The following is an 11,894-nucleotide window of genomic DNA, read 5'->3' on the forward strand; positions in this document are numbered from 1 at the left end:
TCAGTAGTTGTGAAGAACGCTTCAGGGAGCCCAAAAACGTCCAGCAAGTGCCAGGACCGTCTTTTAAAGGCAGGTGTATGCACAGTGAGGTAAAGACTTTTGGAGGATGGCCTGGTGTCAAGAAGGACAGCAAAGAAGCCACTTTTCTCCAGGAAAAACATCAGGGACATACTGATATTCTGCGAAAGGTATAGGGATTGGACTACTAAGGACTGGGGTAAAGTCATTTTCTCTGATGAATCCCCTTTCAGATTGTTTGGGACATCTGGAAAATAACTTGTCCGGAGAAGGAAAGGTGAGTGCTACCATCAGTCCTGTGTCATGCCAACAGTAAAGCATCCTAAGACCATTCATGTGTGGGGTTGCCTCTCAGCCAAGGGATTGGGCTCACTCACAATTTTGCCTAAGAACACAGTCATTAATAAAGAATGGTACCAAAACATCCTCCAAGAGCAACTTCTCCCAACCTTCCAAGAACAGTTTGGTGATGAACAATGCCTTTTCCAGCATGATGGAGCACCTTGTCATAAGGCAAAGTGATAACTAAGTGGCTCGGGGATCAAAACATCGAAATTTTAGGTCCATGGGCAGGAAAATCCTCAGACTTTAATCCCATTAAGAACGTGTGGTCAATCTTGAAGAGGCGGATGGGCAAACAAAAACCCACAAATTCTGACAAACTCCAAGTATTGATTAGGCAAGAATGGACGGCCATCATCAATATATGGGTCCAGAAGTTGATTGACAGCATGCCAGGGCGAACACTGCAAATTTTGACACTTTGCATAAACTTAATATAATTGTAAATAAAAGCCTTTGACACTTATGAAATGCTTGTAATTTTACTTCAGTATACCATAGAAACATATGACAAAAAGGTCTAAAAACACTGATACATCAAACTTTGTGAACAACAATACTTGTCATTCTCAAACTTTTGGCCATGACTGTAGCTGTAAACATTTTCTGTATGGATAGTTAAGTGACAGCTCAGCTACAAAGCATATACACAGTATATAATATAATTATATATATATATATATATATATATATATATATATATATATATATATACACACACACACACACACACACACACACACACACACAATGCTGGTAAGTAGATCATTATGACTCTCTGTTAAGAATACATTTTACCCGTCATTTTACCCGTCAACACAGTTTGTATTATTTTATTTGACAATTGCATGTATAACTGGTTATGTTTACGCCTTTAAATAGGTTGAGAATAAAAGTTGTTTTCCTTATGAAGTATAGTAACATTTAACCATGATGTTATACAAGTATAGCTTTATATGCAAAAAATTTAGTGCAGTAACCGTGCTTCCATATTGAATACCACATGCTGTTAAAAAGTACTACACTATATCAAATAAGTTGTGCGTTCATTTAACTCAACTGATAGATAAATCATGTTTAGTCTGGAAGAAGAACATCTATGAAATACACTATTCTAATTAGGAGAACTTTTCCTTTTATAAGCATTATGAACAACAAAATATGTATTTGACTTACTTCCAAAGTGACAAGTGGGTCAAAACGAGGCATACTGTGGGCAAACACACACGAGCCTTGAATCCAAGGAGCAAACACACTGCTCCATGCTGATTTTGCCCAGCCCGTATCTGATGTATTCCAGAACACATCTGAAGGAGTCAAATCCAGCCAATACCTGTATTGAGAAAACAGGTTAAAGGCTCTCTAACCTTATTTTTGTATGTTTAGTTTGTGTTTGTCTCATGGAAATGTAGATGGTGAATAATATGATAATCATAGGATATTACCTATTTTCTTGAAAGGTCTACTTGCAGAGCTTATCAGTCAGTAGAGGGCCATTTTTTTGTTCCTACTAACCAATTTTTCTCCTCCAGAACCCTTTTGTGAATCTCATTATAATCTCACAATATAACAGTTTGGGATGTGGCCAGGGGAGGGCTGGAAAATGTTAGCTTGGGGGAGAAGACTCAACTCAGCAGCCTATTAGGAACATTATGAAGGAAAAATAATGCAGATGGCCCAGTGACTCAGCCCAAGGTAGCCCACTATGGGACTGGCCTGGGGGGCAGATGCCCCATTGCTCAGCCTGCTGCTGGACGTATCCTTGTGCCAGGGCCAGATGTGCCATCACTGGTGGCAAGATATGACATTGAGGATGTGCTAAGGTCCAGAAAATCAAAATTTGTCAGAGAGCAGAGAAAGTGGTGGCAATCTCTGCATTTGCTCATAGCCTGCAGAGAGAGAAAGCAGAAGGTGGTCCAGTAGATACACTGTTTTGTAAGAAGAACAATTATGCAAATAATTTTAGTGATGTTTAGGGTGTTATTAAAATTAAAATAATGTGTAACTAACAGTAGGAAAACTTTACATTTGAGGTAAAGAGCTTTGTATGATTGTAAACTATAATGCTCCTTCTTAGAGCCAGGAACTGGTTTGGTTCCATATAGCTCTTTGTGAACTTAATTATACACAGGATTTGACATGGTTTTTCAGCATAAAGTTGGGTCATTACTCTACTCCACCTCTTTGCCTGCTCTCTATTCTATTTTCATACCTCTGGAACATGGCCATGCCCCACTGATCCTACCTAACTGGTTCTGTAATTTAAAATACACACAGTGAATGGAAAAAGGTAAAAATTTCACACATAAATCACAGTCCTGTACTTTATAAAGTATCACTCTAGCCCAAAATTGAAATTTTGAAAAAATAAAAAATATAAACCATAAAGTTAAATAACATTACAATAGCTGTAACCCAAGAACTCCAAGGCGATATCCGGTCTGAAATCTTTGCTTATTTTTGCTTGCACCCCAGTACCGAATTAACTGATGTTCGACAGCACATGGTGCCCCAAAAAGCTGAGACTACAGTCATTTGAGCTGCTGTAACATTACTGGCTTCGTCCCTATATATCAATCCATTAATCCACACTGTATGTTTCTGCAAAGCAAGTCTGAAAGCATGACAGCCACTCTCCAAAAGAAACTTGGTTGAACACTGTATTCTCAAACACAGTAACACATGTTTTATATATATATATATATATATATATATATATATATATATATATTCCTCTACACATTTACTTACCGTCCATTTACAGTTAGCCCAAGCCCAAAGCTGCAGTGACTATGCTCTGTCATTTTTGGAGAACCGGTTGTTCCACTAGTGAAGTAGATGGTCATTGGATCTGTACTCTTTGTTCTGACACATGTGTTCTTGTCATTAGCTGCCCTTAAATCAATTTAAATAGAGTTTCATTATTACAGTTTCAATGGAGTCAGCAGAATATGCCTATTACAAGAGACCTACTGAAAGAGCTCTTGAAAGTTCAGCCATCCTTCTTCCACTCTTCCAGAGACAACCATTTTTGTTTTCAGAAACGGAGCTTGTGCGGAAATGGAATCTATCATTGGCACCAGGGCATTACTAGCGATAATGCATTTTGCTTCGGATGCATGTAGCCTGTGCAAAATATCTTTTGCTGTAAGTTGTGTTGTGCCAGGAATTAAAACTATACCTGTAACGTAAAGAATGAAAACTTTAATAAAAGCTGTTATAGTAGCATTTGGCATTTTTTTTAAGAAAGATTATTAGTAAATTCCATTCTTGAAAACTATACCAGAGGAATCTCTGCTAAATAGCTACAGCATGGGAAAACAATGTAACAAGCACCTTGCAGCTTTCCTACATCCTTCTATAAAGGGTGCTGAGAGTATAACCTCTGTGCTATTGTTATCGTTGATGAGGTTAAAGTACATTGCCACTTGCAAACAAGTTCTTACTATTACATATATTAGGCCAAAACATCCATAGTTGCCAATACAACATGTCACCTGGAATAATAAAGCTCTTACCAACACTTCTCCCCCTTAAATCTCTGACGTTGTCTTGAGGTACATACCTACCCGACCACTCTGCTCTTCCTCTGAACTCCGCCTCAATTCACCTCTCATTACCTCCTACCATGCTCACCTCCAAGACTTCTGCCGTGCTGGCCCTAATCTTTGGAACTCCCTACCCCATCTCACTCGACTCTCCTCAACATTCAGTCCTTCAAAAGCTCACTCAAAACTCACCTTTTCAAGCTCGCCTATCCTACCACCTCCTGACTATCTTATCCATCACCGCCTCTTCCTTGTCTGCCATCTAAATTTTTCTCCCAGTTGTTCCTACTGTCTCTCACCACCCCTCCCTTTAGAATGTAAGCTCTCCTGGGAAGGGTCCTGTCTACCTATTGTCCCACGTCTGTCCACTCTTTTGCTGCTCGCTGTGAGTCCCCATAGCATTACTCACACTCATTTGTGCTACCGACATGTATTACCTCATTTATTTGTTACTTGCTTCTGTATCCGGCGCTACGGGATCTGTTGCGCCTTATATATAAATAAATAAGTAAATAAATAATAAGTGATGCTGCTTAGGACTTTTTGACCTGCCCCCTCCACATTTTGTGTCACCTTCTCTGCAACTGTTAGCTGCAGGCAGCTTGTTGACGACGGCACATATATTGCAATGAATGGTTGCACTCTGTGCTATGATGTCACAGCATTTTGCCCTTCCCCTGCCTGGACGTCACTGTGCAAGGATACAAAGTCAGAAAACTGCTACCGAGATTGACAGAAGTCCCTTCAAAAAGTATTTCTGAGGTAACAATAATAAAAACCAAACATAGACACATTTATTTGGTAAATGATAGCTTCATGTGATATACTACTGAATTACTTCCTGCTCTTCCAAAAATGGACGCTTACACAAACTACAGCTAATCCCCCTTGGGTATGACTCTAATCCTATTAGTGGTCAGAGGTGGGCTCTGGTCTGGGGAAGATGCTGTTGAAATTTACCCACCTGCTCTTATACAGGCAACATTGAACAGCCACCATTCTGGCAGCCGAGGCAGAATCACAATAACTCTGTCTCCTGGTTTCAAGTCACAAGCATCAGACAGTATGTTTGCCACTTTCCTGGAGTGGAACCCCAGCTCATCAAAGCTCCACTTGACCTCTTTTCCTTGGCCATCTAGCCACCATAAGGCAGGGTTGGAAGTTCTGCTGCCATCCTGGGAAAAGAGCATTGTTATTATTAACCTTTATATAACAGAAACATATTCCCTAGCACTATATAGAGAACTTTATTCAGATCCTGCTCTGCAGAGCTGACAGTCTAATTTCCACACTTCAAACACACATGGTAAAGCCAATTCAGTCAGAAGCTAATTAACCAAGCAGTATGTTTTTAAATCGTGGAAGGAAACAAGGGCACCAGGAAGAATCACATGGGACCATGAGGAAATTATATAAACTCCATGCGAGCGCCCTGATCACAATCAAGCCTTAGGCGCCATCACTGCAATGTGTTGACCTTAGAATTACCTTCTCAGCAGCAGACCACTTGTCTAAGATGTCACTTGCAAAGTTGAAATATTCTGGCACTTCAAGGTTGTAATTCTGCTTAGCGTTCTCGTAGTCTGAAAAATTCTGTGGAGTAAAACACTTTTGGCCCTGGCTGATGAATCTGGAACATACTCTTGAGGCAAAATGGGAGGTGAAGCCTTTGACTTTAAGAAGAATTTTCATACTGGACAGATCCTGTACCTATACGACAACAAAAACATTATATACAACAATGAAATTGTTGCATGTTCCCAAAGAGAATATGCATGTTTATGCTGACAGATTCAAAGTATCTTGATTTTTTTTAAAGTAAACATAGGCTTTTAGAAAAAATAATAGAACAAAAAGAGTTATTTTACTGAAAAGTTATTCCTGTGAATAACATAACTCTGGGGTGGTCCTAGACATTCTTGGTGGGTTATCCAGGTGCCCCGGTGCAAAAACCAATGTGTTCCTCACTTATTACTCTGATTCCCATAGCCCAGGAAGACAGAAGACAGAGGGGTCTCCAGTTTATCAGCTGTGGGCTTGTGTTTATAATTAAAAGAGACCCATTATATTTATAGTTATTAATTAATACCTGTGTAATTACAGTGGTTAGTATTGCACCCTCAGAGTGCTGGGGACATGGGTTTGATTCTGACCAGAACCCTATCTGGAATCAGTATGATCTCTCCTAGTTTGTGTCAGTTTCCTCCCACAGTCCAAAAGCATATTGGAAGATTAATTGGATTCTGAGAAAACTGACCCATGTGCAGTGGTGGGGGGTGTATACAGCGGTATGCAGTACTACCACTTCTACTGCCTTCATTGTACCACTATCACATTACACTTATAGTTACCATACCGCCACTCCTACTGCCTTCATTGTACCACTATCACATTACACTTATATTTACCATACCGCCACTCCTACTGCCTTCATTGTACCACTATCACATTACACTTATAGTTACCATATCGCCATTCCTACTGCCTTCATTGTACCACTATCACATTACACTTATATTTACCATACCGCCACTCCTACTGCCTTCATTATACCACTATCACATTCCAGTGACTTGCATCTACCGTACCACCACTTCTACTTCCTTCATTGTACCTTCATTGTAACACTATCACATTACACTTATATTTACCATACCGCCACTCCTACTGCCTTCATTGTACCACTATCACATTACACTTATATTTACCATACCGCCACTCCTACTGCCTTCATTGTACCACTATCACATTACACTTATATTTACCATACTGCCACTCCTACTGCCTTCATTGTACCACTATCACATTACACTTATATTTACCATACCGCCACTCCTACTGCCTTCATTGTACCACTATCACATTACACTTATATTTACCATACCGCCACTCCTACTGCCTTCATTGTACCACTATCATATTACACTTATATTTACCATACCGCCACTCCTACTGCCTTCATTGTACCACTATCATATTACACTTATATTTACCATACCGCCACTCCTACTGCCTTCATTGTACCACTATCACCTTACCGCCACTCCTACTGCCTTCATTGTACCACTATCACATTACACTTATATTTACCATACCGCCACTTCTACTGCCTTCATTGTACCACTATCACATTACACTTATATTTACCATACCGCCACTCCTACTGCCTTCATTGTACCACTATCACATTACACTTATATTTACCATACCGCCACTCCTACTGCCTTCATTGTACCACTATCACATTACACTTATATTTACCATACCGCCACTTCTACTGCCTTCATTGTACCACTATCACATTACACTTATATTTACCATACCGCCACTCCTACTGCCTTCATTGTACCACTATCACATTACACTTATATTTACCATACCGCCACTCCTACTGCCTTCATTGTACCACTATCACATTACACTTATATTTGCCATACCGCCACTCCTACTGCCTTCATTGTACCACTATCACATTACACTTATATTTACCATACCGCCACTCCTACTGCCTTCATTGTACCACTATCACATTACACTTATATTTACCATACCGCCACTCCTACTGCCTTCATTATACCACTATCACATTACACTTATATTTACCATACCGCCACTCCTACTGCCTTCATTGTACCACTATCACATTACACTTATATTTACCATACCGCCACTCCTACTGCCTTCATTGTACCACTATCACATTACACTTATATTTACCATACCGCCACTCCTACTGCCTTCATTATACCACTATCACATTCCAGTGACTTGCATCTACCGTACCACCACTTCTACTTCCTTCATTGTACCTTCATTGTAACACTATCACATTCCAGTGACTTGCATCTACCGTACCACCACTTCTACTTCCTTCATTGTAACACTATCACATTCCAGTGACATCTACTTCCTTCATTGTAACATTATCAAATTCCTTTTAGTTAGGTTTACCATACAGACACTTCTAAATTTCCACTTTGACCACTGCCCGTGTATGTGTGTGTGGTGGTAAATCTAGACTGTAGGCTCCAATAGGGCAGGGACTGATGTGACTGATTTACTATTCTCGGGAAGGCGCACTGTAATAAGGAGGTGTTATACAAATAAAGGATAAATACCTTACTGCCCATCACACTGTGGGTTACTCCTGATATTAGCCTTTATCCTGCCTAACAACTGTGTATTGGGGAGTATGTACATTATTGGGCTTTTATACATGACATGTATAAAGCGGACTATACTGCTGCTTGTGCACAGGGACATAGTTTAGATTTATTACAGCAGGACCAGCTTCTATAATGAAACGTGCCATAGAAAGTAACAAAAGTGTAAACAGGAATAACAGGGACATTTCTGGAATACCGTTTCTGTAAACATTGGTGAGAGCTTGTTACAGGCACAGTACAGTGAGTAGCACTTATCAGCAGGATTCCTAATTTCATAAATGATGATAAACTATGTGACATAATAATTCACTAACTCTTTTCTATAGAAAGAAAAAAACAATGTTGACTGTAAGCTCATGTGCTCAGCACCCTTCTAAATTAAATTAGGTTTTAAGCTCCTATTGACACTTATGGTGTTTACAGATTTCCCAGTGCATGATTCAACAGCAACACGAGAGCTGTCCAACTTCTACATGTAAGAGAGAAAGGTTCACACATACTTTATACTCACAGAATGGCTGAGCGAAAGCTTCAGGATCTACAAACAACAGATACTATTTCCGCCTTCTGACTTTGCTCTCAGCACTGCATGGAACTATTTCTGGAATGTGAACGCGCAGATTGCAGCTGCAGAAGCTATGGGCTAGGAGGCAGAGTTATAAACTATTAACTATGGTTCTTGTGTAGTTAAGGGAACTCACAGTTTATTTGCTGAGTCTGTGTGTTCTGCTATACATAGTATAGGATTTATGTATCTGCTTATCGTTTATTTGTATTTCCTCCAGCATAATACACAGTGCTCTGCAGAGAATATTTAATCATTATCTTTAATAATCAGTCTCCATCCCATTGACGCTTTTAGGCTAAATTATACACACGCACACCTAGGTACGTTCTATAATTATTAAAGGTGAAATCTGTAGATATCAATCTCACTTTTTTTGTTTTTTCTTAAACAGCTTTAATTAACAGAATGAAATAATTAAAAGCAAGAAACAGATAAGCATCCTACATAGAGGATTAATGCATTCAAAGTGTAATTTGTTATAGTGACTTAGTGGTTAGCACTTCTGTCTCACAGCACTGGGGTCATGAGTTCGATTGCCTGACCATAACCTTATCTGTGTGGAGTCTGTATGTTCTCCCCGTGTTTGCGTGGGTTTCCTCCAGATGCTCCGGTTTTCTCCCACACTCCAAAAACATCAATAGTTTACTTGACTGCTATGAAATTGACCTTAGTCTCTCTCACAGTGTGTCTGTCTGTGTGTGTATGTTAGGGAATTTAGACTGTAAACTCCAATGGGGCAGGGACTGATGTGAGTGAGTTCTCTGTACAGCGCTGCGGAATTAGTGGCGCTATATAAATAGCTGATGATGTACAATAATCATAAGAAAATGTAAAAAAGAAAACATTTTGATGCCTGATTTTTATTTTAATCAGGGAAAAATAAAAGGGGTAAAATCAGAAATTGTCCTCCATTTAAAGTACACAGTTGGATAACCAAGAATGTGTTGTGCTGGTCATGCTGGTGAAACATCCAGTACAACTGGCAGTAAAGTCTTTAAATTAGATTATTTCAATACAAAAAAAATCTGAAAATGTGCAACCAATGATAATAAAAATTCACTATCAATCACTAACTTCATATGAAGCGTTGGAGATATATCGGCACATTACGTGAGTGGAGCATGTGATGGATCCAAAGACATAGAAGTTCTGAATTTATTTCTACTGCGTATGCCCCCTTAGCAAAATTCCCATTTCAAGCATATATAATAATAGTAGTTACAACAAATAGTCAGTCACACAGCAGATTCCAATCCTGAAGAGTCACTTACAGAATATATCTATTGTCAGGGATAAGCCCCTCTAGCTACTCTCTGATTAGATATCTTATCATATATTCCAACAGTCTTGCAATATATCACCTCTATTTTGTCAGGAAACTGCTCCTGAACCCCTTTATCTGTCACAAACCGCCCTCTGCGCACTTGTGACTTGGAAGATTACTGTAAGGGAACACACAGGATTCCAACCCAAATCTCACAAGCTTCAAACCTCTAAGCAACTGCCACCAGCTACGTATAAGGCCCATAGCAAACCTATGACGTAATCACCCAATTGTGCACACTCTGTGCCCTGGTAGCTAAACAGTTAACCCTTCACACACTGGTTTCTAAAGAGTTAATCCAGCCAAGCAATCTGTCTCTTCTAAACAGGCAATGAATTCCTTTAGAGCAATAAAGACAGAACTATTAAATGTTAGATTTAATATACAAAAAGTACAATGCTTACAGAGAAAAAAAAATACAGTTAGATAAAGATTTGAGATATAAGCAAAAAAATGCAAAAAGTTATAAAAACAAATGGGATGAAAGTACAGAGCATCACTTACATATAATAATCTGTATGCCTGGGGAAGGCAGAAAAGATGGACAGTCCTTCAATTAGATTGATCCCCTTGAAGCTGACAGTTTGTCCCTTCAAAACACAGGTTTTTAAGCAAACTCCAATGGGACGGCATCCACATTGGAAGTGTGGATGCTAATGTGGGGGCGGAAATGTCCCCTGGGTGTCACCTAAGGTTGTTCAAAACTATTCCTAAGTTTTGACCTGTCTTAGCTTTTCTCAGATATCTCCCAGAGACATAACTTTCCCTTCAATAAACCGATCATAATTTCCCGCACATTTAAATACCAAATATGATTAGAGTACAACAATATCCAATCTTATCCTGAAATACATGTGACTATGGCTGTTCCCTGTCTAGTTGGTATCTATGTTTTAAAACCCTTGTGTGGTTTTTGCCCCTCAGTACAGAGTGGCGCCCAGATTTCCCAACATATGAACGATGTAGACATTTTCCTTTGAAACCCATATTTCCATATATCTTTATAGGCAGTCTTCAAACGCTATCTTTGTCTACAAGGATCTCACCTAGGCATATGGCTCTGTCATTTACATTTAGTGGTTCCTTGTATTTACACTATCTATTGAAAGGAAAGTCAATTAAGTGGAATACAGGATCAAAAACAATGGATATCTGTGATCTGCATATCTTAAGCAGGTCTCCTCACAACAGGGTTTGCTTAATTACCTCCTACTAGGCTAATTGTTTTTCTTTTTAAAAATATTTGGTCACACATTTATCTGAGTTGAAAATCAGGTTCATTTATGTATCAAGGCAATGTTTTATTTGGGCCCTGACATTCAATATTCTATTTCATTATATCGGATTTATGCTCTCATCCTGACATCTATGTTTTACTAGTTCCAATTTTTTTTAATGCTTTGACACAAATTTTTCTTTTTCACGTATTGATTATCATGCAGGTACACAATCATGTAATTGGTTACTCTTCCTTGTTACCTGATAGTTTTTGTCTGTTTTAAATAGGAAAAAGCACCATGGGGAATTAATAAAATTGTGTTTCCTTGCTGAATGTGTTTACCTTCTTCTGTGCTTTGCATTGGTTTCAGTAATTAAAGAGTACATTTAAAAAAAAAATTGTTACATTGCAATCTTACATCCATCATTCAGTAAAGCTGGGTACACACTACACAGTTTTCAACCAATAATCAGCTAAATCAGCCGACATACGACCGGTCGTTCAAAAGTCGGGTCAGTGTGTACAGTGACATGATGTTCGAAAGTCTGCCCAAATGGACGATTGTCGCCTCATTTGGTTGGTCGTACCGTTTAATATTTTCGTTACAATCTCGTTTCCGCTGTGTAGTGTGTATAAACTGCCGACTGACCCACAACAGTGAGTATGAAAATACAGTCATTGCTCACGACAACATGGCTGTAAAAAGTCG

General features: G+C 39.1%; 1 protein-coding gene across 2 annotated transcripts in view; it reads right to left on the bottom strand.

Annotated features, from left to right (window-relative positions):
• The window catches only part of LOC142097673 (acyl-coenzyme A synthetase ACSM3, mitochondrial-like), a 28,644-nt gene extending 19,985 nt beyond the window's left edge, over positions 1-8,659 (bottom strand). The window contains exons 1-6 of one of the 2 annotated variants that reach the window (XM_075179723.1): positions 8,586-8,659; positions 5,397-5,618; positions 4,873-5,083; positions 3,334-3,541; positions 3,112-3,255; positions 1,537-1,693 (exon numbers count right to left, since the gene is read on the bottom strand). In XM_075179723.1, the coding sequence (XP_075035824.1) occupies positions 1,537-1,693; positions 3,112-3,255; positions 3,334-3,541; positions 4,873-5,083; positions 5,397-5,600 (924 nt within the window). In that variant the 5' untranslated portion in view covers positions 5,601-5,618; positions 8,586-8,659. Of the gene's footprint in view, positions 1-1,536; positions 1,694-3,111; positions 3,256-3,333; positions 3,542-4,872; positions 5,084-5,396; positions 5,619-8,574 lie in introns of both variants that reach the window. The other variant, XM_075179724.1, reaches the window with a different exon arrangement.
• Positions 8,660-11,894: the final 3,235 nt, after the last annotated feature.

The sequence above is a fragment of the Mixophyes fleayi genome, chromosome 7, assembly GCF_038048845.1.
Source record: "Mixophyes fleayi isolate aMixFle1 chromosome 7, aMixFle1.hap1, whole genome shotgun sequence".
Classification (NCBI taxonomy): Eukaryota; Metazoa; Chordata; class Amphibia; order Anura; family Limnodynastidae; genus Mixophyes; species Mixophyes fleayi.